Here is a 26,375-nt window from a genome sequence, read left to right on the forward strand (position 1 = left end):
GTAAGAATAGAAAAGCAGAATATTTTTTAAAAGGTGAGAGACTAAGAAATAACTGTTGGTAGTCAGAGGGATTTGGGGGGTGTGGGGTTCTTGTACACACATCATGGAAAGTTAACATTACAGGTACAGCAAGCAATTAGGAAGGCAACTGGTATGTTGGCTTTATTGCAAGGGGGGTTGGAGTATAAAAAAAAGAGGCCTTGCTGTAATTATATAGGGCTCTGGTGAGACCAAACCTGAAGTACTATGTACAGTTTTAGTCTGCTTACCTAAGGAAGGATATACTATATGAATTCCAGGGATGAGAGGGTTGTCCTATGAGGAGAGATTGAATAGAATGGGCCTATATTCTCTGGTGTTAGAAGAATGAGAGGTGATCTCATTGAAATGTATAAAATTCTTAGAGGGTTTGACAGGGTCAATGCTGAGAGGCTGTTTCCCCTGGCTGGAGTGTCTAGTTCTAGAGGTCATAGTGTCAAGATAAGGGAACAAGATGAGGAAAAATGTCCTCAGAGAGTTGTGAATCTTTGGAATTCTCTACCCCAGAGGGCTGTGGATGCTGAGTCATTGAATGTATTCGAGACTGGGATCGATGAATATTTGGACACTAAGGGACACGTGGATGATCAGGAGAGAAAAAAAAAGTTTTATGTGACATTATGCATTGCAGCAATAACAGCACCTTTTTTTAAAAAAAAAATCAAGTATTTCAAATCTAATCCTAACCCTAATAACACATTTAAAAGTTCTGTTAATATTACTTTTTTTTAAAGAAAAAACTAGGGAAAAGAAAGAGTCATTCAGAAAATGAAGGCTGGAAAAAATGAAAGCAATCCAGTTGGCGTAGGGACGATGAAGAGGCGTGGTTCCGGCGGGCGCTAGGACCGCACGGAGGACGGACGGACGGACGGGGTGACTGACTGGCGGGTGGGCGAGAAGTCGGAAGAGAAGGAAGTGAATGTTGAGCAGCGAGCCCGGGAGGAGGCGATGCACAATCCATCCATCCATCAATCAGAGCGGGCGTGTGCACACAGCAGCAGCAGCAAGCAGCGGCGGGAGCAGGAGGCAGAGGGACAACTTCCTCACAACCAGCAGTTGTTATAAACAGTATTGAAACCGGAGAGCATGTCAGTGCTGGCGCTACAGGAATATGAATTCGAGAGACAGTTCAACGAGAGAGAAGCCATTCAATGGATGCAGGAAAACTGGTGAGCGATGCTTTTATGTAAGACCGCCTGCAGAAAAGATTTTTTTTTTTTTGCATTTTGCATTCTCCACCCCCCCCCCCCATTGTGGTATTTCTAGATAACGCTAGAGCTGTTTTTTAATGTATTTTTTTACATTTTAAAAACGGTGCATGTGCTGCTAATTTTACCCCATCCCCATCCCCATCGTTTTCCCCTTCCCTTCTAATGCAAGGGGGCCACCTACTACTGCAGAGTACGAGAAGGACTTGTGTCGGCTACTTCATCGTCTTGGGTTTCATCAGTTATTTTTCCAGCTTTCTGGATCTCTTCCCATCCTTTCATGCACAGCCAGGCAGTTGTATCAGGGTTTCCACCCACATCGGATCATTCCGGCTACCTTGTGTTTAGATAATAAAAGGCCAGGTCTTCTTGAAACGAGCCTTCGTTCGGCAGTGTTTTTATTAGTCCAAATCTGACGGAGCGTTCTTGTTCCACTGTACAAAATTGAAGAAAATCCTTCAGCAGACATTGAAACACGTGCAGACAGCCCGGCGCGAACCGCCCCCTACCTGCTGAAGCAGGCAGTCACGTCAGATCCATTTTATGCAGGAACGGTGCAAAAATGAATCAAATGCATTATTTTTATATTAAACAGATGCAATTAAGTAATCGACACTTAAATGTTTGTAATAGGTCGGCGAGTCTATTAGAAATATTGACTTTCCATGTGTCAGTCGAGTATTTGTATCCAAAGTGTTTGTGTGGAGGGATGTAGACTTATTAATTGAAATATCAAACCCACTGCTGATGGTGTTGGGCTTATGTCTAAGTTCTTCACTTCTGTACCCAATGTGAACTGTTCATTTGTGCTTTTGTTCCAGATATACATTTCACGATTGATCCAGTTTATATGAACTGCATCCCAGTCCCAAAGAAAGGGTTCCACTAGCTGAGGCAGCAAAAATTACTTAATACTATGATGTAAAATTTCAGTCTGCTTGATGAGCAGTGCCAACATGTTCGAAGAGTTGTAGATAACCTTTTATCTATTAATTTTATATTTATGTAAAGTGTAACTGCATTGCAGACTAGTTCCACTGAAATTGGTGTTAAGCAATTTTCTAGTGTAATGGATTATGTCTAGGTATAAATATGACCCTGTTGGCAAAATCATCTAAGCAAAATTGTTTCCACAGCATTATGATATTACTATGCCTGTTTGCTGGGAGGTAGAACACACATTTGTTTCCCTTTGTATACTGTAGATGCATGATGTTTTATAATAAAAGTGAAGCTTATGGCTTCAGAAGCAGAGCCTTCCCCCTCCACGCCTCACCTGAATTCTGCATTTATGTTTCTTCCCCACAGACTTTAAAAGGGGCACTGTCCTCATTAGGGTGACTGTTTGGGAAAGTGTTTCTATTTATAAATTAAACACACATGCATAAATTGTATTGATGCATCATAGTGTGATTTGAAAATCATGTAAAATGGCTCCTCCTCCCTCTAACAAGATAGATTGCTTAACACTCTTTCACAAAAACAGCAGCCTTCTAAGTATGGAGAGTTTTCATGTGTGGCCATTCATTAATCTGTGCATGTTTATCTTTTTGTGCAGTATCATCAATTGCTTGCATAAGTAAACTGAGTTTAGAGCAAGAAGCTGCCAATTTTGTCTGAATTTTGCTTTGCAAGCAGAATAAAATCATGTTTGGTTGCATAATAGCCTCTGACCAGCAGGAACCACCATGTCTTTGAATAATACTTGCCCCTGGTATGTGTAAAAAGATATTGCTAACAATGTAGGTGAGAGTTGGAATGGTTTAAGTATGAAGTGGTGTAGGAGAGAACTTAGCATGCATTAGGGGAGGTTTGGAAGATGCTGCCATCTGACGTGACTAGGATCAGCTGTTTTTTCTTCCTCCTAGTTTATGGGAGTAGACATTATTTCTGCTGCCATACAAGTCCTGAGAGAGAATTATTTAAAAAAAATGATAGGTCTGTCCCAAATCAAATACAAGATAGCAAAATTAATGAAGACACCACCCATCAGTTTCGTAATCTCATGATTATGATTCAGACCCAGACAGTGACGTGAAGGTCAGGTTCTGTGTTTGCTTTGCAACCTGATGCTAACCTGTAATAAACTCAGTTACTGCAGTGATTATGACTGTTAAGCTATTATTCCTTTGTGAAAACCGTGATCTCGGCATATGATTGTAACATTCTCCTGAATGATAAAGGGGGATAATATGACCATGAATTGTTTTTAGCCTGTGTGAGGAAAGTGGTTTCTGTTGTACACCAGTGCTTTCCTAGCACTTTAATCTTTCCTGCACTTGTCGCATTCACTGAATACAAACCTGTTGTTCCTGTGCCATGCCTGAAACTATAGCTGCAGTGAATTCTAGGGGATCTTTTGTTCATGAAAAACACCTTAGTTTAAGATTTTTTTAAAAATCCGTAGCTGAGTGCTTTTGAAATTAGCAACCAAAACTTGGAACTAAGCATGTCCCTGTACTCGCTGACCTATGTTAGTTCCCGGTCTACCAATGCCTCAAATTTAAAATTCTCATCCTTTTGTTCAACTCCCTCTATGGCCTTGCCCCTCCCTATCTCCATAACTTCCTCCAGCCCTACCACCCTCCAACAACTCTCGTGTTCCTCCAACTCCGGCTGCTTGTTCATCCCTGACTTCCTTTGCCCACCATTGGCGGCCATGCCTTTAGCTGTCTAAGCACTAGAAGCCCCTCCCTAAACCTCTGCCTCTTTCTCCTTTTAAGATGCTCCTTAAAACCTATCTCTTTGACCAAGCTTTTGGTCACCTGTCTTAATTTCTCCTTCTTTGGCTCGGTGTCAATTTTTGTCTGGTTACACTCCTGTGAAGCGCCTTGGGACGTTTTACTATGTTAAAGGAGCTATATGAATGCAAGTTGTTGTAATAGAATCTGACACTGTAATTATCTACTTCATGTACGTCACTGGTGTCGTACAGGGAAGAATACTTCATCTTTTGTGGTTGCCTATAGTTTAGAATATATGTGAAAGTATACAGCATTTAACCTATTTGTTCATAAAGTTGAACTATTCAATGTTGCTGTGTGACTAGGGATAGTTGTAGCAGTAGTTTTAAAAGAACAGCTGTAGCATTCAATCATGAGAAATGTATGTGTGAGGCTAAAACATCCTTGGATATTTTGAAATTAATGAGGAGTAAGAAAGTAACCCAGTAAACTTGAACAATTTTTTTGTGGGTAAACCAGTAGTCAGTGACCAGTTAAAAGACTAACGTTATTTAATATAAATAAACATTTTAATTAAAGCATTCCTATGTGCTTTTTTTTAAGCCAGGCTTTTTATGGTGAAACATGACTAATATAGATAGGATTGACTGAAACAAAAATAAATGCAGCCACTTATTAAAGGGGAGAAATTCTACATGAAAGCAAAGTTCTAGGTTAATTTGTTTTGCAATCCTTTCATTTTATAGCTCTGTCACAGCCATGTGCTTTAAGCACTTAGTGTTACCCAGTTTAACAGAGATCGGCTGACCAATACTGATTATCTTATGATGTCTTCTGACAGAAAACTGGCCAATCAAAAAGCAGAAGGCCTGTTCTGACTGCTCCAAGCTCATCTGCATGAGGTTACATCACATGATCCTCGTCTGATTCCGACAGTTAAATGCCATGTAGTTGTGTACATAAAAGTTTCTGCAGATTGTCTCCCCACAGTTTTACTTGCCTCCAGGTTAACTGCTTCAGTACTGAATGGACTGAGAAACGTCTTTTTAAACTAATTTCTGAAAGGCTAACATTATATAAATGTCACGTGTACAAATGTAAGTAAAGTAATAAAACTACCATGTGATCTGGAAAATTCTAATTATAGCTTTAGTATTTTCCTAATGGTAGAAAAGTAGAGCCATGAGGGATAACTTTACTAGCATTCGCAGTGCGGAAACTTGTCTGCTGGGAATATGAACTTGTAAAATTACCCTTGGTTGTCACCGTCCACACAGCACGCTTTGTTATAGATAAACAATTGTCGGCCATAATTTACTGTGGCACTGCATCTAACGTCATTTTCCGTTAGTTAGACTTGCCCCTTGCACGTTTAGGTTTTAAAATTTTTTTGCGTGGCAAGTTGCTGAAAATGCAAGTTGATAACATCGCAGCAAGGGAAACTGCATCTGGGACCTGAATGAACAGGGCAAGCAACTGTGTATCTCCTTAATCAGATTGGAGGATTGTGAAATAGCGCAAGGACTGAGAAGGAAGTGTAAATTAGAGCGGGTGAATTCAATGTCAAATCAGGTACAGAAAGAGAGAAGCAGAAAGATTGGATTAAGAGGGAGAGAAAAAAGAGACAAAGGAAAAGTAAAAATAACATTTTAAATTTTACATTTTTTAAAATCTCCAACAACAATTGAAATCTGAAGGAATGAGAGTTTACCCTTTGTAATAGTTCATTTTCAGTGCTAGAGGTTGATTGGCACTAATTAACTCATCACATCGTTAAAACGGTATTTAGACTTGAAATGATGAGACTTAACTTTGTGGTGAGTTTAGTTCGTATCAAATACAGCAACTTCACACATTCAATGCGTTTCAATGGTGAGACAGACAGCGAAATGCCGTTTTTGCGAAACTGACAGCAACTTTTGGATTTTTGAGTTTAATCGGGCATCTGCAGCTCACCTGAAGTTGCTGTACCATTTGCGCATAAATAACGGCAAGCGCCATTAGCCTCACTATTAATTTGACAGCAGAATCTGGCCCCTTAAATTTTGAGTGCTTCTGAAGTGCTACATTCCAACCTGCAAAGTTCTTGAGCCAAACAACAATTAAACTCTGAATAACCTCGGGCTATGTTTACCTATAACAATTAGTCTGGCCTTGCATATACACTAGCAGCACTCTCGTGGCATTGCCCACAGTCGGGGGGGATTTACAACTGCTGTCCTGCCTGAAAACCGGGTGACCAGCCATTGAAAATTTTGGGGGGGAAGAGGAGAACACGCTTGCCCCATTAATGCCCAGTGCTAGACTGATGCAATTTTCAGACTAGCCTGTAAATGGGTGAGCATTGCACCAGCCTGGAACAGGTGGGTGGCTGCTGAAATGTGCAAATCAGGGTCCTAAGCTGGTTGGAGGACCCTGATGGCAATTCGATGCAAATGGGTGGAGCAGCTGCGCACAATCCTACCAGTTGTTGAGCGACCTAACCAATAAAAACTACATCTGCGGTAAGTGTCTGCAGCTCGAGGAACTTCAGCTCCAAGTTGAGCGAGAGTCCGAGCTGCAGACATTGCGATGCATCAGGGAGGGAGAAAGTTACCTGGACGCTTTGATCCAGGAGGCAGTCACGCCCCTTAGACTAAATACTGTAGAAATGGCACGTGGTCAGGGTCAGGAGGGTGTGACCGTGAGTGAGGCAGGTACGGGGATTTTTTCTTGATTTTTTATTCGTTCACGGGATGTGGGCATCGCTGGCGAGGCCAGCATTTATTGCCCATCCCTAATTGCCCTTGAGAAGGCGGTGGTGAGCCGCCTTCTTGAACCGCTGCAGTCCGTGTGGTGACGGTTCTCCCACAGTGCTGTTAGGAAGGGAGTTCCAGGATTTTGACCCAGCGACGATGAAGGAACGGCGATATATTTCCAAGTCGGGATGGTGTGTGACTTGGAGGGGAACGTGCAGGTGGTGCTGTTCCCATGCACCTGCTGCACTTGTCCTTCTAGATGGTAGAGGTCATGGGTTTGAGAGGTGCTGTCGAAGAAGCCTTGGCGAGTTGCTGTAGTGCATCCTGTGGATGGTACACACTGCAGCCACAGTGCGCCGGTGGTGAAGGGAGTGAATGTTTAGGGTGGTGGATGAGGTGCTAATCAAGCGGGCTGCTTTATCTTGGATGGTGTCGAGCTTCTTGAGTGTTGTTGGAGCTGCACTCATCCAGGCAATTGGAGAGTATTCCATCACACTCCTGACTTGTGCCTTGTAGATGGTGGAAAGGCTTTGGGGCGTCAGGAGGTGAGTCACTTGCCACAGAATACCCAGCCTCTGACCTGCTCTTGTAGCCACAGTATTTATATGGCTGGTCCAGTTAAGTTTCTGGTCAATGGTGACCCCCAGGATGTTGCTGCTGGGGGATTCGGCGGTGGTAATGCCGTTGAATGTCAAGGGGAGGTGGTTAGACTCTCTCTTGTTGGAGATGGTCATTGCCTGGCACTTGTCTGGCGCGAATGTTACTTGCCACTTATGAGCCCAAGCCTGGATGTTGTCCAGGTCTTGCTGCATGCGGGCTCGGACTGCTTCATTATTTGAGGGGTTGCGAATGGAACTGAACACTGTGCAGTCATCAGCGAACATCCCCATTTCTGACCTTTATGATGGAGGGAAGGTCATTGATGAAGCAGCTGAAGATGGTTGGGCCTCGGACACTGCCCTGAGGAACTCCTGCAGCAATGCCCTGGGGCTGAGATGATTGGCCTCCAACAACCACTACCATCTTCCTTTGTGCTAGGCATGACTCCAGCCACTGGAGAGTATTCCCCCTGATTCCCATTGACTTCAATTTTACTCTGGCTCCTTGGTGCCACACTCGGTCAAATGCTGCCTTGATGTCAAGGGCAGTCACTCTCACCTCACCTCTGGAATTCAGCTCTTTTCTCCATGTTTGGACCAAGGCTGTAATGAGGTCTGGAGCCAAGTGGTCCTGGCGGAACCCAAACTGAGCATCGGTGAGCAGGTTATTGGTAAGTGCCGCTTGATAGCACTGTCGACGACACCTTCCATCACTTTGCTGATGATTGGGAGTAGACTGATGGGGCGGTAATTGGCCGGATTGGATTTGTCCTGCTTTTTGTGGACAGGACATACCTGGGCAATTTTCCACATTGTCGGGTAGATGCCAGTGTTGTAGCTGTACTGGAACAGTTTGGCTAGAGGCGCAGCTAGTTCTGGAGCACAAGTCTTCAGCACTACAGCTGGGATGTTGTCGGGGCCCATAGCCTTTGGGGATCCAGGAGGTAGTATTGCAGGAGCCTCAGGCTCTGCACTTGTCCAATAGATACGAGGCTCTTGCAGCCCTTGTGGACGAGTGCAGGGACTGAAGGGAGGATGAGCAAACTGGCCACGGCACCGTGGTTCAGGGGGCCATTCAAGTGAGGGGAGTAAAAAGAAATATGGTTGTAGTAGGCGACAGTATAGTTCGAGGAATAGATACTGTTCTCTGCAGCCAAGAGCGAGAGTCCCGAAGGCTGTGTTGCCTACCCGGTGCCAGGGTTAAGGACATCTCCTCAGGGCTGGAGAGAAACTTGCAGTGGGAGAGGGAGGATCCAGTTGTCGTAGTCCACGTAGGTACCAACGACATAGGTAAGACCAAGAAATAGGTTCTGCTGAGAGAGTTTGAGCAGCTAGGGAGTAAATTAAAAGTCAGAACCACAAAGGTTATAATCTCTGGAATATTACCTGAGCCATGAGCAAATTGGCACAGGGTAAATCAGATCAGAGAGAAGAATGCATGACTCAAAGATTAGTGTGGGAGAAATGGGTTTTGATTCATGGGGCACTGGCACCAGTACTGGGGAAAGAGGGAGCTGTTCTGTTGGGACGGGCTTCACCTGAACCCTGCTGGGACCAGTGTTCTGGCAAACCGAATAACTAGGGCGATAGAGAAGGCTTTAAACTAAAAGGGGGGAGGGTGTGGTAGAAGGGCTCAGGTGGTGCAAAGTTTAGATTGATAGAGAAAAGACAAGGAAGTAAGTCAGGAAAGTGACTGGGGTAAGGATAACCAGATTGTGTCAGGAAGGGACAGAGTGTACAAACAAAAGAGTGCACTAGCAAATGGGGCCGGGGTAGGAAAGAATGGTAAAAAGACAAAATTAAAGGTTCTTTATCTGAATGCGCGCAGCATTTGTAATAAGATAGATGAATTGACAGCACAAATAGGTATGATCTCGTGGCCATTACAGAGACGTGGTTGCAAGGTGACCAAGCTTGGGAGCTAAATATTCAGGGTTATTTACCTTTTTTCCTATTCTTCCGAAACGTTAAAGGGGTGGGGTAGCTCTGTTAATAAAGGATGAAATTGGTATAATAGTGAGAAATGATCTTGGCTCAGAAGATCAAGATGTCGAATCAGTTGGGTGGAGGTAAGAAATAGCAAGGGAAAGACATCACTGGTCAGCGTAGTATATAGACCCCCTAACAGTAGCTAGCTACACTGTAGGGTGAAATATAAATCAGGAAATAAGGGGGGCTTGTAAAAAAGGTAATGCAATAATCGTGGGCAATTTTAACTCTCTCATAGATTGGACAAATCAAATTGGCAAAAATAACCCTGAGGAAGAGTTCATAGAGTGTATTAGGGACTGTTTCTTAGACCAGTACGTCGGGGAACCAACCAGGGAACAGGCCATTTTGGATCTGGTAATGGGTAACGAAACAGGATTAACTAATGATCTCAAAGTAAAGGATCCCTTGGGAAGCAGTGACCAAAACATGTTAGAATTTCACATTCAGTTTGAGAGCGAGGGTCTTGGGTCTGAAACTACTGTATTAAACTTAAATGAGAGCAATTATAAAGGAATGAGGGTGGAATTGGCTAAAGTGGACTGGGTAAACAGATTAGATGGTATGATGGTGGATAAGCAGTGGCAAACATTTAAAAAGATATTTTATGACTTGCAACAAAAATATATCCGTGAGGAGGAAAGACTACAAAAAGGGTGAACCAACCATGGCTAACTAAGGAAGTAAAGGATGGTATCAGGTTAAAGGAAAAAGCATACAACATTGCAAAGATTACTGGTAAGCCCAAAGATTGGGAAAACTTTAAAAACCAGCAAAGGATGACTAAAAGAATAATAGAGGGAGAAAATAAATTGAGAGTAAACTAGCAAGAAATATAAAAACTGACAGTAAAAGCTTCTACAAGTGTATATAAAAAGGGTAGCTAAAGTAAACTTTGGTCCCTTAGAGGCTGAGACTGGGGAAATAATAATGGAAAACAAGGAAATGGCAGAGGAATTGAACAGGAATTTTGTATTTGTCTTCACAGTAGAAGACACTAATAACATACCAATAATAGAAAATCAAGGGGCAAAGGGGAGGGAGGGAGGAACTAAAAACAATCACTGTCACTAGAGAAATACTATTAGGTAAACTAATGGGTCTAAAGGCTGACGAGTGCCCTGGACCTGATGGCTTGCATCCGAGGGTCTTGAAGGAAGTGGCTGCAGAGATAGTGGATGCATTGGTTGTAATCTTCCAGAATTCACTAGATTTTGGAAAGGTCCCAGTGGATTGGAAAACCGCAAACGTAACACCCCTATTCAAGAAGCAAGAGAGACAGAAAGCAGTAACTATAGACCAGTTAACCTAACATCTGTCATTGGCAAAATGCTAGAATCCATTATTAAGGAAGTAATAGGATATTTGGAGACTCATAATACAATCAAGGACAGTCAGCATGGTTTTATGAAGGGGAAATCATGTCTGACAAATTTATTAGTTCCTTGAGGAAGTAACGGGCAGGGTGGATAAAGGGGAACCAATGGATGCAGTATATTTGGATTTCCAAAAGGCATTCGATAAGGTGCCACATAAAAGATTACTGCATGAGCTCATGGTGTTGGGGGTAATATACTGGCATGGATAGAGGATTGGCTAACTAACAGAAAACAAAGAGTCGGGATAAAAGGGTCACTTTCAAAATGGCAATCTGTAACTAGTGGGATGCCGCAGGGATCAGTGCTGGGGCCTTAACTATTTACAATATATATCAGTGACTTGGATGAAGGAACAGGGAGTGTCTTGTGGCCAAATTTGCAGATGATACAAAGATAGGTGGAAAAGCAAGTTGCGAGGAGGACACAAAGTGTCTGCAAAGGGATATTGACAGGTTAAGCGAATGGGCAAAAGTTTGGCAGATGGAATATAATGTGGGAAAATGTGAAGTCATCAAGAGGAAAAATAAAAAAGCAAAATATTATTTGAATGGAGAAATATTACAAAATGCTGCAGTACAGAGGGATCTGGGTGTCCTTGCACATGAAACACAAAGTCAACATACAGGTGCAGCAGGTAATCCGGAAGGCAAACTGAATATTGGCCTTTTTCTAGGGGGATGGAGTATAAAAGCAGGGAAGTCATGCTACAACTGTACAACTGCTGGTGAGACCACACCTGGAGTACTGTGTACAGTTCTGGTGCCCTTATTTAAGGAAGGACATACTTGCATTGGAGGCAGTTCAGAGAAGGTTCACTAGGTTGATTCCGTGTATGGAAGGGTTGTCTTATGAGGAAAGATTGAGCAGGTTGGGTCTATACTCATTGGAGTTTAGAAGAATGAGAGGAGATCTTATTGAAACATAAAAGATTCAGAGGGGAATCGATAGGGTAGATGCTGAGAGGATGTTACCCCTGATGGGGGAATCTAAAACTAGGGGGCATAGTCTCAGAATAAGGGGTCGTCCATTTAAGACGGAAATGAGGAATTTCTTCTCCCAGAGGGTCGTGAATCTTTGGAATTTTTTTACCCCAAAAAGCTGTGGAAGCTGAGTCATTGAATACATTCAAGGCTGAGTTACACAAATTTTTGATCAGCAAGGGAGTCAAAGGATATGGGGAAAGTGGAGTTGAGGTAAAAATCAGATCAGCCATGATCTCATTAAATGGCGGAGCAGGCTCGAGGTCCGATTGGCCTACTCCTGCTCCTATCTCTTATGGTCTTATCAGTGGTCTTTAAAGTGACTGGAGGCCGCTCAATAAAACAGCCCTGGAAACTTTTTTTTTGTGAGCCCAGGAGGAGACTGTTCGAGGGTCCCGTTCCCCTGCCCGATCTGCCGGCTGGCTCAATATGGCAACAGGCCAATTTCCCACCCTCCTAGAACTGGAGTTGCAGCAGAGCACCCGTGCCTCGGAATGCTAATGAGGATTGGGCCTCGCTGCGATCAATGGGCAGGCTGCTCTGCTGACTTTGTGCTTGTTTTGGGCGCTGCTCGAAAATTGCCCCACTGTTCTCTAACAACGGGGTGTTCCCAATCAAGTGTTGCAGGAAATAAGGGAGAAGCTTATATGCACTATATGGAAGATTTAAAAAATATTAGGTATTTTATTTTGAAGTCCAGCATGTGTCCATTACACTCCAGATGATTTTTAAAAAAGATTGCTTTATATCTTTAATAAAGAAAGCCAGTTATTGACTGGAGTCCAAAGTTATAAACAGTTATAATTCTTGAGCACTGCTGTTAATGGGACGGGCCAGGCTGGCAGCTAATCATCACAGCCATGTTTTTTTTAATTCTTTCATGGGATGTGGGCGTCGCTGGCGAGGCCGGCATTTATTGCCCATCCCTAATTGCCCTTGAGAAGGTGGTGGTGAGCCGCCGCCTTGAACCCCTGCAGTCCATGTGGTGAAGGTTCTCCCACAGTGCGTTTAGGAAGGGAGTTCCAGGATTTTGACCCAGCGACAATGAAGGAACGGCGATATATTTCCAAGTCGGGATGCTGTGTGACTTGGAGGGGAACGTGCAGGTGGTGTTGTTCCCATGTGCCTGCTGCTCTTGTTCCTTCTAGGTGGTAGAGGTTTGGGAGGTGCTGTCGAAGAAGCCTTGGCGAGTTGCTGCAGTGCATCCTGTGGATGGTGCACACTGCAGCCACAGTGCGCCGGTGGCGAAGGGAGTGAATGTTTAGGGTGGTGGATGGGGTACCAATCAAGCGGGCTGCTTTGTCCTGGATGGTGTTGAGCTTCTTGAGTGTTGTTGGAACTGCACTCATCCAGGCAAGTGGAGAGTATTCCATCACACTCCTGACTTGTGCCTTGTAGATGGTGGAAAGGCTTTGGGGAGTCAGGAGGTGAGTCACTCACCACAGAATACCCAACCTCTGACATGCTGTTGTAGCCACAGTGTTGATATGGCTGGTCCAGTTAAGTTTCTGGTCAATGGTGACACCCCAGGATGTTGATGATGGGGGATTCGGTGATGCTAATGCCATTGAATGTCAAGGGGAGGTGGTTAGACTCTCTTGTTGGAGATGGTCCTTGTCTGGCGCGAATGTTACTTGCCACTTATCAGCCCAAGCTTGGGTGTTGTCCAGATCTTGCCCCATTTCTAACCTTATGATGGAGGGAAGGTCATTGATGAAGCAGCTGAAGATGCTTGGGCTGAGATGATTGGCCTCCAACAACCACTTCGAGGATATAACGTATAGGGTGGATAAAGGGGAACCAGTGGACATAGTGTATTTAGACTTCCAGAAGGCATTCGACAAGGTGCCACATAAAAGATTATTACTTAAGATAAAAAATCACGGGATTGGGGGTAATATTCTGGCATGGGTGGAGGATTGGTTATCGAACAGGAAGCAGAGAGTTGGGATAAATGGTTCATTTTCGGACTGGCAACCAGTAACCAGTGGTGTTCCACAGGGGTCGGTGCTGGGTCCCCAACTCTTTACAATCTATATTAACGATTTGGAGGAGGGGACCGAGTGCAACATATCAAAATTTGCAGATGATACAAAGATGGGAGGGAAAGTAGAGAGTGAGGAGGACATAAAAAACCTGCAAGGGGATATAGACAGGCTGGGTGAGTGGGCGGAGATTTGGCAGATGCAATATGATATTGGAAAATGTGAGGTTATGCACTTTGGCAGGAAAAATCAGAGAGCAAGTTATTTTCTTAATGGCGAGAGACTGGAAAGTACTGCAGTACAAAGGGATCTGGGGGTCCTAGTGCAAGAAAATCAAAAAGTTGGTATGCAGGTGCAGCAGGTGATCAAGAAAGCCAACGGAATGTTGGCTTTTATTGCTAGGGGGATAGAATATAAAAACAAGGAGGTATTGCTGCAGTTATATAAGGTATTGGTGAGACCGCACCTGGAATACTGCATACAGTTTTGGTCTCCATACTTAAGAAAAGACATACTTGCTCTCGAGGCAGTACAAAGAAGGTTCACTCGGTTAATCCCGGGGATGAGGGGGCGGACATATGAGGAGAGGTTGAGTAGATTGGGTCTCTACTCATTGGAGTTCAGAAGAATGAGAGGCGATCTTATTGAAACATATAAGATTGTGAAGGGTCTTGATCGGGTGGATGCAGTAAGGATGTTCCCAAAGATGGGTGAAACTAGAACTAGGGGGCATAATCTTAGAATAAGGGGCTGCTCTTTCAAAACTGAGATGAGGAGAAACGTCTTCACTCAGAGGGTGGTAGGTCTGTGGAATTTGCTGCCCCAGGAAGCTGTGGAAGCTACATCATTAGATAAATTTAAAACAGAAATAGACAGTTTCCTAGAAGTAAAGGGAATTAGGGGTTATGGGGAGCGGGCAGGAAATTGGACATGAAGCTGAGTTCGGATCGGTCAATGCCCTGTGGGTGGCGGAGAGGGCCCAGGGGCTATGTGGCCGGGTCCTGCTCCGACTTCTTGTGTTCTTTAGATTTGTGGTTGGGATCAGATCAGCCATGATCTTATTGAATGGCGGAGCAGGCTCGAGGGGCCGATTGGCCTACTCCTGCTCCAATTTCTTATGTTCTTATGTTCTTATGTACCATCTTCCTTTGTGCTAGGTATGACTCCAGCCATTGGAGAGTTTTCCCCCTGATTCCCATCGACTTCAATTTTACTAGGGCTCCTTGGTGCCACACTGTCAAATGCTGCCTTGATGTCAAGGGCAGTCACTCTCACCTCTGGAATTCAGCTCTTTTGTCCATGTTTGGACCAAGGCTGTAATAAGGTCTGGAGCCGAGTGGTCCTGGCGGAACCCAAACTGAGCATCGGTGAGCAGGTTATTGGTGAGTAAGTGCCGCTTGATAGCATTGTCGACGACAACTTCCATCACTTTGCTGATGATTGAGAGTAGACTGATGGGGTGGTAATTGGCCGGATTGGATTTGTCCTGCTTTTTGTGGACAGGACATACCTGGGCAATTTTCCACATTGTTGGGTAGATGCCAGTGTTGTAGCTGTACTGGAACAGCTTGGCTAGAGGCACGGCTAGTTCTGGAGCAGAAGTCTTCAGCACTACAGCCGAGATGTTGTCAGGGCCCATAGCCTTTGCTGTATCCAGTGCACTCAGCTGTTTCTTGATATCACGTGGAGTGAATCGAATTGGCTGAAGACTGGCTTCTGTGATGATGGGGATGTCGGGAGGAGGCTGAGATGGATCGTCCACTCGGCACTTCTGGCTGAAGATGGTTGCAAACGCTTCAACCTTGTCTTTTGCACTCACGTGCTGGACTCTGCCATCATTGAGGATGGGGATGTTTGCAGAGCCCCCCTCCTCCCGTTAGTTGTTTAATTGTCCACCACCATTCATGACTGGATGTGGCAGGACTGCAGCGCTTTGATCTGATCCGTTGGTTGTGGAATCGCTTAGCTCTGTCTATAGCATGTTGCTTCCGCTGTTTAGCATGCATGTAGTCCTGAGTTGTAGCTTCACCAGGTTGGCACCTCATTTTTAGGTACGCCTGGTGCTGCTCCTGGCATGCTCTTCTACACCACTCATTGAACCAGGGTTGATCCCCTGGCTTGTTGGTAATGGTAGAGTGAGGAATATGCCGGGCCATGAGGTTACAGATTGTGCTGGAATACAATTCTGCTGCTGTTGGCCCACAGATGCCCAGTTTTGAACTGCTAGATCTGTTCTGAATCTATCCTATTTAGCATGGTGATTGTGCCACACAACACGTTGGATGGTGTCCTCAGTGCGAAGACGGGACTTCTTCTCCACGAGGATTGTGTGGTGGTCACTCCTACCAGTACTGTCATGGACAGATGCATTTGCGACAGGTAGATTGGTGAGGACGAGGTCAAGTAAGTTTTTCTCTCATGTTGGTTCGCTCACCACCTGCCGCAGGCCCAGTCTGGCACTTATGTCCTTCAGGACTCAGCCAGCTCAGTCGGTCGTGGTGCTACCAAGCCACTCTTGATGGACATTGAAGTCCCCCACCCAGAGTACATTCTGTGCCCTTCCTACCCTCAGTGCTTCCTCCAAGTGGTGTTCAACATGGAGGAGGACGGTACGTGGTAATCAGCCCGAGGTTTCTTTGCCCATGTTTGACCTGATGCCATGAGATTTCATGGGGTCCAGAGTCAATGTTGAGGACTCCCCTCCTGTCTGTATATCACTATACTGCCACCTCTGTTCAGTCTGTCCTGCTGGAGGGACAGGACACACCCAGGGATGGTGATGGAAGAGTCTGGGACGTTGGCTGAAAGATACGATTCTGTGAGTATGGCTATGTCAGGCTGTTGCTTGACTAGCCTGTGGGTCAGCTCTCCCAATTTTGGCACAAATGAATCCAAAACAGAATTAGCTACAGCCACATACCCAACAGTAAATACTTTAATTCTTCTTCTGTCATCTTTTTTCCATAACCTGCCTTTTTCTAAAAGTGGTAATTCTTCCCAGGGTTAGGGCACCCTGTACCTCTTCCCCAAGTGGCCATCTTCATAAGAACATAAGAAATTGGAGCAGGAGTAGGCCAATCGGCCCCTCGAGCCTGCTCCGCCATTCAATAAGATCATGGCTGATCTGATCCCAACCACAAATCTAAAGAACACAAGAAGTCGGAGCAGGACCCGGCCACATAGCCCCTGGGCCCTCTCCGCCACCCACAGGGCATTGACCGATCCGAACTCAGCTTCATGTCCAATTTCCTGCCCGCTCCCCATAACCCCTAATTCCCTTTACTTCTAGGAAACTGTCTATTTCTGTTTTAAATTTATCTAATGATGTAGCTTCCACAGCTTCCTGGGGCAGCAAATTCCACAGACCTACCACCCTCTGAGTGAAGAAGTTTCTCCTCATCTCAGTTTTGAAAGAGCAGCCCCTTATTCTAAGATTATGCCCCCTAGTTCTAGTTTCACCCATCTTTGGGAACATCCTTACTGCATCCACCCGATCAAGACCCTTCACAATCTTATATGTTTCAATAAGATCGCCTCTCATTCTTCTGAACTCCAATGAGTAGAGACCCAATCTACTCAACCTCTCCTCATATGTCCGCCCCCTCATCCCCGGGATTAACCGAGTGAACCTTCTTTGTACTGCCTCGAGAGCAAGTATGTCTTTTCTTAAGTATGGAGACCAAAACTGTATGCAGTATTCCAGGTGCGGTCTCACCAATACCTTATATAACTGCAGCAATACCTCCTTGTTTTTATATTCTATCCCCCTAGCAATAAAAGCCAACATTCCGTTGGCTTTCTTGATCACCTGCTGCACCTGCATACCAACTTTTTGATTTTCTTGCACTAGGACCCCCAGATCCCTTTGTACTGCAGTACTTTCCAGTCTCTCGCCATTAAGAAAATAACTTGCTCTCTGATTTTTCCTGCCAAAGTGCATAACCTCACATTTTCCAATATTATATTGCATCTGCCAAATCTCCGCCCACTCACCCAGCCTGTCTATATCCCCTTGCAGGTTTTTTATGTCCTCCTCACTCTCTACTTTCCCTCCCATCTTTGTATCATCTGCAAATTTTGATATGTTGCACTCGGTCCCCTCCTCCAAATCGTTAATATAGATTGTAAAGAGTTGGGGACCCAGCACCGACCCCTGTGGAACACCACTGGTTACTGGTTGCCAGTCCGAAAATGAACCATTTATCCCAACTCTCTGCTTCCTGTTCGATAACCAATCCTCCACCCATGCCAGAATATTACCCCCAATCCTGTGATTTTTTATCTTAAGTAATAATCTTTTATGTGGCACCTTGTCGAATGCCTTCTGGAAGTCTAAATACACTATGTCCACTGGTTCCCCTTTATCCACCCTATACGTTATATCCTCGAAGAACTCAAGCAAATTTGTCAGACATGACTTCCCCTTCATGTTTGAGCCTGGATCGTGGGTGTTGGGAAATTGTTCTGTTGTTTTGAGCCAATTATGTCCTCAACTGTGCTCTTTCAGAAAGGGTTGCTAGATTGTATTGAACAAAAACCCTGACCGAGAAAGAGGTGCAAGAAGACAGTAACGGGAAAATATGAGCATAGACAAACAGAAGACGGGTGAGAGGGTGGAGTGGGGGAAGGAGTAATAGAGCAAAAAAGAAAGGCAGAGTAACCGGTAAAGGTTAGGAGTAGCAGAGAAAAGCACAAAGGAAAGGAGAGAATGAGACAAACAGGATAGACAAAATAGACATATAAGCCATAGCAATGTTGGAAGTCGTCTTATACCCCCAAATCTTCACTGTCTAGTCGAAACAAAACACTCCTGCCTCAAGTCCAACACCATCCCCAAATGTGGCTGCCCTGGTGGGAAAAATACAGTCCTCGGGAGACAATTGTAAGACCTTGATGAAAAGCAAACCATTGATAGGTCAGTCCAAGTAACATATAAGGAACATCATGATCCATACCCCAAGCTACCCATAAGCAGTGCCATGATACGTCCAGTAGTTCTAAATGCTTTTGTAGTTTTTCACATTTATTCCATAAACATAATTTATGCATTAAATCACAGTTTTAAAAAAAGCTGAGAAATTGTATATCACATTTTTATTACTGTGTATATGCATGAATTGGAGTTTGATATGAATTTGAGTTCTCTTCAGTGATACAAAGCCAAGGGTACATAGAAAGAGAACGTGTACAACTTCTAGTGTGGTATTAGCTATTGAAACTTCTGGTGCAGTCAGTGCACCCTGTGCCATAATCATTGTTTTCTTTAGATTAATGGTTGGTCCAAATTCATCACTAGCTAGCGAAAAGCTATTGCAAAGTTTGTAAGCTCAGCTTCACTGTGCGACAAACAATTCATCGTCGGTGAAAAGAAGTTTATTGACAGATGTTTAATTTTACTTTTTGCTCTTGGGTGTGCAAAGTTAGTTTTACATCTAATCTTGTATGGAGTAATACAGCTTCAGCACTGGATGAGACAGCATGATCAAGCAGCGAGAGAAGAATATAACCAGAGTGTTGGTTCCAAAACTCATCCCTGTTTGACACCACTATGGATTTCAAAACTGTCAGATTGATTACCATCATACTGGATTGTAGTCTTCGCACCATCATGGAAGGATCAAATCAGACTGAGTTGAACTTGGGAGCAATCAACTCTCTCCAGCAATTGGAAATGTCCCTTTCTGCTCATCAGGTCAAAAGCCATGTAAAGAGGCTTTCCCTGCCCATGACACTTTTTTTTCTTGCATTTACCTTGGTGCAAAGACCATGTCAATCATTGATCTACCAGTACGGAAGCCGCATTTACTCTCTGGATAAACATGTTCAGCATGTACTTGCAATCTTTTAAGAATGACCTGTGCGACTGCCTTCCCAGCAACACTAAGGAGAGTAATTCCCTTATTGTTGCAATCGCCCCGATCTCCTTTGTTTTTGTGCAATGGGATGATATTGGCCACCTTCATGTCTTGTGGTATTTAAGCACAATCTGTCCATCTTGCTTTGGTACTTCAGCTGGAGTTTCATCTTTTCTTGCACCCCTTCCTGATGCGAGAGAGGTGATTGCCTTTTCAAGCTCATTTATAGATATACTTTATGGATAACCATCAGTCTCTCCTCTAATTTCACTGCCCTCCTGTCCTCCCTTAACCTCTTCCAGCATATAAACTCTCCTACCAATTTTCATGGTTACTCCTTCAATCTTTCGGTTTCATCTAGCCTCTCTACTATCTTGGTCTTAATCACAGAAAAGGCCATCTCCGACCACTTCATTCACCACCCACATCCCCCTACCCTCTTTCAACCCCACTTCCTCCGCCCCTCGGAAAACAGCATAGTTTTGTTTGCTCTCCAGGATTATCCTGGAGAGCAAACAAAACCCCTGGCTCCATGTTTGAATTTCTCCAAACAGGTTTATACCCCTGCCACAACACTGAAACAGCACTTGTCCAAGTCACATAGGACTGGGTTGCCCGTGCTTCAAGGGCCGGATAGCTTGGTTTTGGGGGTGGGGGTGGGGGGGTGTTCTGTCTGAACAACTTGATACAAGAACAGAAAACATGTTTAGTAAGTCAACAAGCACAGAAATCTAGTGACGTTCTGGACCCTATGGAATCCACTTGCAGTCACTAAAGTGTCCTGAGACCTTAGTTTGAAATGCTATGCTCTGTGAAAGGTGGCAAGGTAAACTGGTATTTTGCATTGTGATTAAATATGCAGACCAAGCACTGTGAAGGAAGCCATCAGGATATTGAGTTGAGGTTCACATCAGAACTACAATTCTGAAGATGCCCAGCAATTGTAATTCTACTAGTGATTGAAATACAAATGATTGACCAATAAATGAGGAACGCTGAAGCCAAGCACAGTGCGTGGGTGAATTGATAAAAGCCTGAGAATGGACAGAAAGGATGTCGGTTAGCTCATGCGAGCTCAAAAGTAATTTTTAAAAGGTCAATTTGGAGAATGCCAACTGAACAATGATAGGCAAGGCTAAAAGAATGTCAGTCTTGGAATATAAAAAGGGGAAAAATTGTAAGACAGATAAGTAATCTAAAAATGGCTCCAACCGTTATACGATAAAATTACTTTTTTCAATTGTGGTACTGCACCTTGTATAAAAACTACTTACGAACTGAACAGTTAGTTTTCAACGTGTGCTTTTCAGAAATAGTATGAATTAATGGGGCTGGCGGGGAAATGTTTTTTTTCTCTCCTGCCCATTTTCTCCCCAGCTCTTGAGTCCTTGCTTTGGTATGGGCCCAAAGGCTTTGATCTCCATCATATACTTCACTGAAGTGGCTGATCTTCATGTGTGTACCTAAAGCTGGGCTTAACAGCCATGGAGTCTGATCCACTCTTCATCTGACATCCACACATGAGCACTGAATAGCAAAGGGAGTAAGAACTGTAGACAATTGTCTCCTCCCCAAACCAGGAACGTATGGTTAATGTGGGAAATGGAAATGTCGCACTGATGCAGCAGGGAATGCTATTCTGAGGTTAGGGGCTGGAACATTTTGTTAAGGTAGAAAAGAGGGAGCTCGGCTTCTGGCCTTACTGTGCTTACTTGGGATTACTTGATGCTGAAACCAGGGCCCCGATATTTGTGGGGGGAGGGAACAGAGGCGCCTGTCAGTGGCCGGGAAATAAGGAGAAGACAGAGGTCCTAACGAATTTGACGGTGGGGTGGGGTGGGGAAGAGAAAGAGATCAGATCGCCGGGGAGAGACAAAAGAGATCAGATTGCCGGGGGTGCGGGGTGGTCTGAAGATCGTGAGGGGAGGGATTGGATCGCGAGGAGGGGGGTGGGGGGGGGTCTGAATATCGCGGCAGGTTTGCTTAAGGGGCTGGGGGGAAGCGCTACTGCTCCTCCTGGCCCACAAACAGTGCTGGAAAAGTACTTGCCTGCTGGATCGGGGAATTTTTGCCTCCCTTTAGCTGCCAGGCTTCCTGAACCCCAGGAAATCCCAGCTGGAGGCATTAATTCCAAATGGCTGACAAAATCAGAGGCATGCAGCCTCATTAACATATTATAATTACTGATCCGCCTCTCGAGGGCGTTACTCACCCAACCCGCCCCGGTTAAACTGGAAGTAGACGCATTGGAGTCGGGTTTCCCATTTTTAACAATTTATCACCGCCACTTTCCCAACTGTTCTCGGGGAGTTAAAATCACCCCCTGGTGTTTCAAAATGGAAATTCTCTAGCATTAACATCCCTTGTCGTAATGAGCACAAAATTCACACAAACAGAAAACAATTTAAAAACTCCTGGCCAGCAGTTCCACAGGAGCTGTAAAATTTTATTAATAGAGCAGATTGAGAAAGTGGCTTATGGGAATTTTTATCTTGCTTTCCCCTTCCTCCCCAGCAATTTTTTTTTATAAATGCCTTCCCTTGTTTGAATCATGGTGATATATAATTTTGTAATAAAACTTTCAAAGCTCAATGGAGTTGTGGATGCTTCCATAACTACTATAAATATATTGCCTGTCCTCCCATCAGCAACCTTATGTCACTCCTCATATCATTACTCACCAATAGCCTACTCAGTGATGCTCCGTTTGCCTTCTGCCAGGACCACTCTGCTCCAGACCTCATTACAGTCTTGTTCCAAAAATGGATAAGAACCGAATTCCAGAGATGAGGTGAGAGTGACTGCCCTTGATATCAAGGCAAGATTCGACAGAGTATGGCACCAAGGAGTCTAAGTAAAACTGAAGTCGGGGGAAAATGCTTCAGTGGCTGGAGTCATACCTGGCACAAAGGAAGATGGTTGTGATTTTTGGAAGCCAGTCATCTCAGCCCCAGGACATCGCTGCAGGAGTTCCTCAGGGCAGTGTCTTAGGCCAAACCATCTTCAGTTGCTTCATCAACGACCTTCCCTCCATCATAAGGTCAGAAATGGGGATGTTTGCTGATTGCACAGTGTTTAGTTCCATTCGCAAATCCTCAGATAATGAAGCAGTCTGTGCTCACATGCAGCAAGACCTGGACAACGTTCAGGCTTGGGCTGATAAGTGGCAAGTAACATTCGTGCCACACAAGTGCCAGGCAATGACCATCTCCAATAAGAGAGCTTAATCACCTCCCCATGACATTCATCGAATCCCCCACCATCAACACCCTAGGTGTCACCATTGACCAGAAACTCTACTAGAGCAGGTCAGAGGCTGGATATTCTGTGGCGAGTGGCTCACTTCTTGACTCCCCAAACCTGTGACCTCCACCACCTGCAAAGGCGCAAGTCAGGAGTGATGAAATACTTTCCATTTGCTTGGATGGGTGCAACTGCAACAACATGAAGCTCAACACCATCCAGGACAAAGCAGTCCGCTTGATCAGCAGCTCAACCACCATCTTAAACATTCATTCCCACCACCACTGGCATATCGTGGCTGCAGTGTGTACTGACTACAGGATGTACTGCAGCAACTCTTAGACAGCACCTCCCAAATCTGCGACCTCTACCACCCCTAGAAGGGCAAGGGCAGTAGGTGTATGGGAACACCATCACTTCCAACTTCCCCTCCAAGTCACACACCATCCTGACTTGGACATATATCTTTGTTGCTTAATCGTCACCGGGTCAAAATCCTGGAACTCCCCACCTAACAGCGCTGTGGGAGTACCATCACCACATGGACTGCAGCGGTTCAAGAAAGCAGCCCACCACCACCTTTTCCAAGGCAACTGAGAGGAAGGGCAATAAATGCTGGCCTTGTGAGTGGCACTCATATCCCAAGAATGAATAAGACAAATGTGGTTTACTTTGACCTTAAATAGGTTGAGAGGAAGCTGTGCTGTAAGTACAGTAACTAAATGTTAAATTTATGAAGAATTTTGATCGAGTAAATAAGGAGATACTGTTTCCACTGGCAGGAGGATCAGTAACCAGAGAAGACAGATTTAAGATAATTGGCAAAAGAACTAGAGCGGAGATGAGAAGAATTTTTTTTGCGCAGCAAGTTATGATCTGGAATGCACTGCATGAAAGGGTGGTGGAAGCAGATTCAGTAGTAACTTTCAAAAGGGAATTGGGTATATACTCGAAAAGGAAAAATTTGCAGGACTATGAGGAATGAGCAGAAGAGTGGGACCAATTGGATAGCTCTTCAAAGAGCCGGCACAGGCACAATGGGCCAAATGACGGTTTCCTGTGCTGTATGATTCTTTGTTGATGTTTGATCACAAACTGGAGAAGAGTAGCTGGTCATAGTAGTTCTAACATGATCCATAATGCAATGATGACAAATTATCAGCAATTGCTTTTCAAACTTGCACTCAAATTTAATAAGGCAGCCTCGTGCTCTCTACTGAAGAACAGTGTTATGGCTGATGACATCAATTCTCATTGTCCTGTGCTCGCTCTCAGGTATTGTATTTCAGAAGATGAGAACTGCGTTGTAGGGTTTGAGAAGCACATTTAATTCCTCTATCTTCAGCTGCAATCTCTGGAGGAATTTAATGGATGGTTGGCAAGTAGCAGTTGAGTTCATATTGTCAGCAAAGCTTAGTGCATTTGTTTGTCAGGGTAATGACATTTGGCTAGTATAGTAACTGCTGGTTAGCTTTTATTATGGTTTAGTGAGTTTGCTATTTCAACAATTATGAGTCATGTAGACCCACTAATGCAACACACAATTAAAAAGAACTTTACGGGGCGAGTTTTTACACTACCACCAATCTGCCTCTTCCTCCCTACCCCTTTAGTGGAAGCAATGTTTGCATATAAGGATTTCTCCAAGTGTAAAACAGGTCTTCTGTCCAATTTTAATTACCCCCTTGCCCATAAGTTTGGTTACAAGTTGGAATTTGAAATCCAATATCAACTATCTGTGCCCTTGGGTTAGAAAGGGGAAAATGAGACAGGGTTTCCCCTCATGATTGTTGTCTACCACCCCTTGGTGGAAGTGCATATGTATATGTCGGATGAAGACCTGATGGCACTTTTCTGGGCTTAGATATGGATTGGCTAGTTGGGTAAAGTATGAAAGGAAGGTCATAGTATCATAGTAGGTACAGCACAGGAGGAAGCCATTTGGCTCATGGTGCCTGTGCCGGCTCTTTGAAAGAGCTATCCAATTAGTCCCATTCCCCTGCTCTTTCCCCATAGCCCTGTAATTTTATTTTCCCCCTTCAAGTAGTTATCTAATTCCCTTTTGAAAGTTCCTATTGAATCTGCTTTCACCACCCTTTCAGGCAGTCCACACCAGATCATTACAACTCGCTGCGTTTATATATAAAAAAATGTTTCTTAATGTCACCTCTGGCTCTTTTGCCGATCACCTTAAATCTGTGTCCTCTGATTACTGATCCTTCTGCCACTGGAAACAGTTTCTCCTTATTTACTTTATCAGAACTGTTCATGATTTTGAACACCTCTCTCAAATTTCCCCTTAACCTTCTCTGTTCTAAGGAGAACAACCCCAGCTTCTCCAATCTCTCCACATAACTGAAGTCCCTCGTTCTTGGTACCATTCTAGTAAATCTCTTCTGCACCCTCTCAAGCCTTGACATCCTTCCTAAAATGTGGTGCCCAGATTTGAACACAATACTCCAGTTGAGGCCTAACCAATGTTTTATATAGGTTTAGCATAACTTCCTTAGTTTTGCACTCTATACCTGTATCAATAAAGCCAAGGATCCAAAATGCCTTTTTAACAACCTTCTCAACTTCTTCTGCAACCTTCAAAGATTTGTGTACGTACACCCCAGGTGTCTCTGTTCCTGCATCCCCTTTAAAATTGAACCATTTAGTTTATATTGCCTCTCCTCATTCTTCCTACCAAAATGTATCACTTCACGCTTCTGTGTTAAATTTCATCTGCCATGTGTCTGCCCATTTCACCAGTCTGTCTATGTTCTCCTGAAGTCTGTTATTATCCTCCACATTGTTTACCACATTTCCGAGTTTCGTATCATTTGCAAACTTTGAAATTATACCCTTTATACCCAAGTCCAGGTCATTAATACATATCAAGAAGAACAGTGGTCCTAATACTTAATCCTAAGGAACACCATTGTACACTTCCCTTTAGTCTGGAAAACAACCTCTACATTCTGCTTTCTGTCCCCTAGCCAATTTTGTATCCACGCTGCCACTGTCCCTTTAATCCCATGGGCTTTAATTTTGCTAATATGTCTATTATGTGGTACTCTATCAAATGCCTTTTGCAAGTCCATATACGCAACATCAACTGCACTACCCACATCAACTGCACTACCCTCATCGCCCCCCTCCGTTACTTCATCAAAGAAGTTAGTCAAACACAATTTGCCATTAACAAATCCATGCTGACTTTCATTTATTAGCCCGTACTTTTCCAAGTGCCAATTAATTTTGTCCCGGATTATTGTGTCTCAAAGCTTCCCCACTACCGACGTTAGGCTGACTGACCTATAATTGCCAAGTTTATTCCCTGCCCCTTTTTTGAACACTGGTGTAACACTTGCAATCCTCCAGTCCTCCGGCACCATCCCCATATCTGAGGAGGATTGGAAGATTTTGGTCAGAGCCTCCACAATTTCTGCCCATACTTCCCTCAGTAATCCAGGATGCATCCCATCTAGACCAGGTGACTTTTCTACTTTGAGAACTGGCTATCTTTTAAGTACCTCCTTTATCTATTTTTACTGATCTAGTATCACTGCTACCTCTTTTACTTCTCTAGTGAAGACGGATGCCAAGTGTTCACTTAGTATCTCAGCCATGCCCTCTGCCTCCACAAGAAGGTCTCCCTTTTTGTCCCTAATCCGTCCCACCCTTTCTTTGA

General features: G+C 44.2%; 1 protein-coding gene across 1 annotated transcript in view; it reads left to right on the top strand.

Annotated features, from left to right (window-relative positions):
* The first annotated feature begins 919 nt into the window (after positions 1-919).
* The window catches only part of elovl6 (ELOVL fatty acid elongase 6), a 104,896-nt gene continuing 79,440 nt past the window's right edge, over positions 920-26,375 (top strand). The window contains exon 1 of the mRNA XM_067991020.1: positions 920-1,208. Coding sequence (XP_067847121.1) covers positions 1,126-1,208 — 83 coding nt within the window. The 5' untranslated portion in view covers positions 920-1,125. The remainder of the gene's footprint in view (positions 1,209-26,375) is intronic.

Source organism: Heptranchias perlo, chromosome 1, assembly GCF_035084215.1.
Source record: "Heptranchias perlo isolate sHepPer1 chromosome 1, sHepPer1.hap1, whole genome shotgun sequence".
NCBI classification, from domain to species: domain Eukaryota; kingdom Metazoa; phylum Chordata; class Chondrichthyes; order Hexanchiformes; family Hexanchidae; genus Heptranchias; species Heptranchias perlo.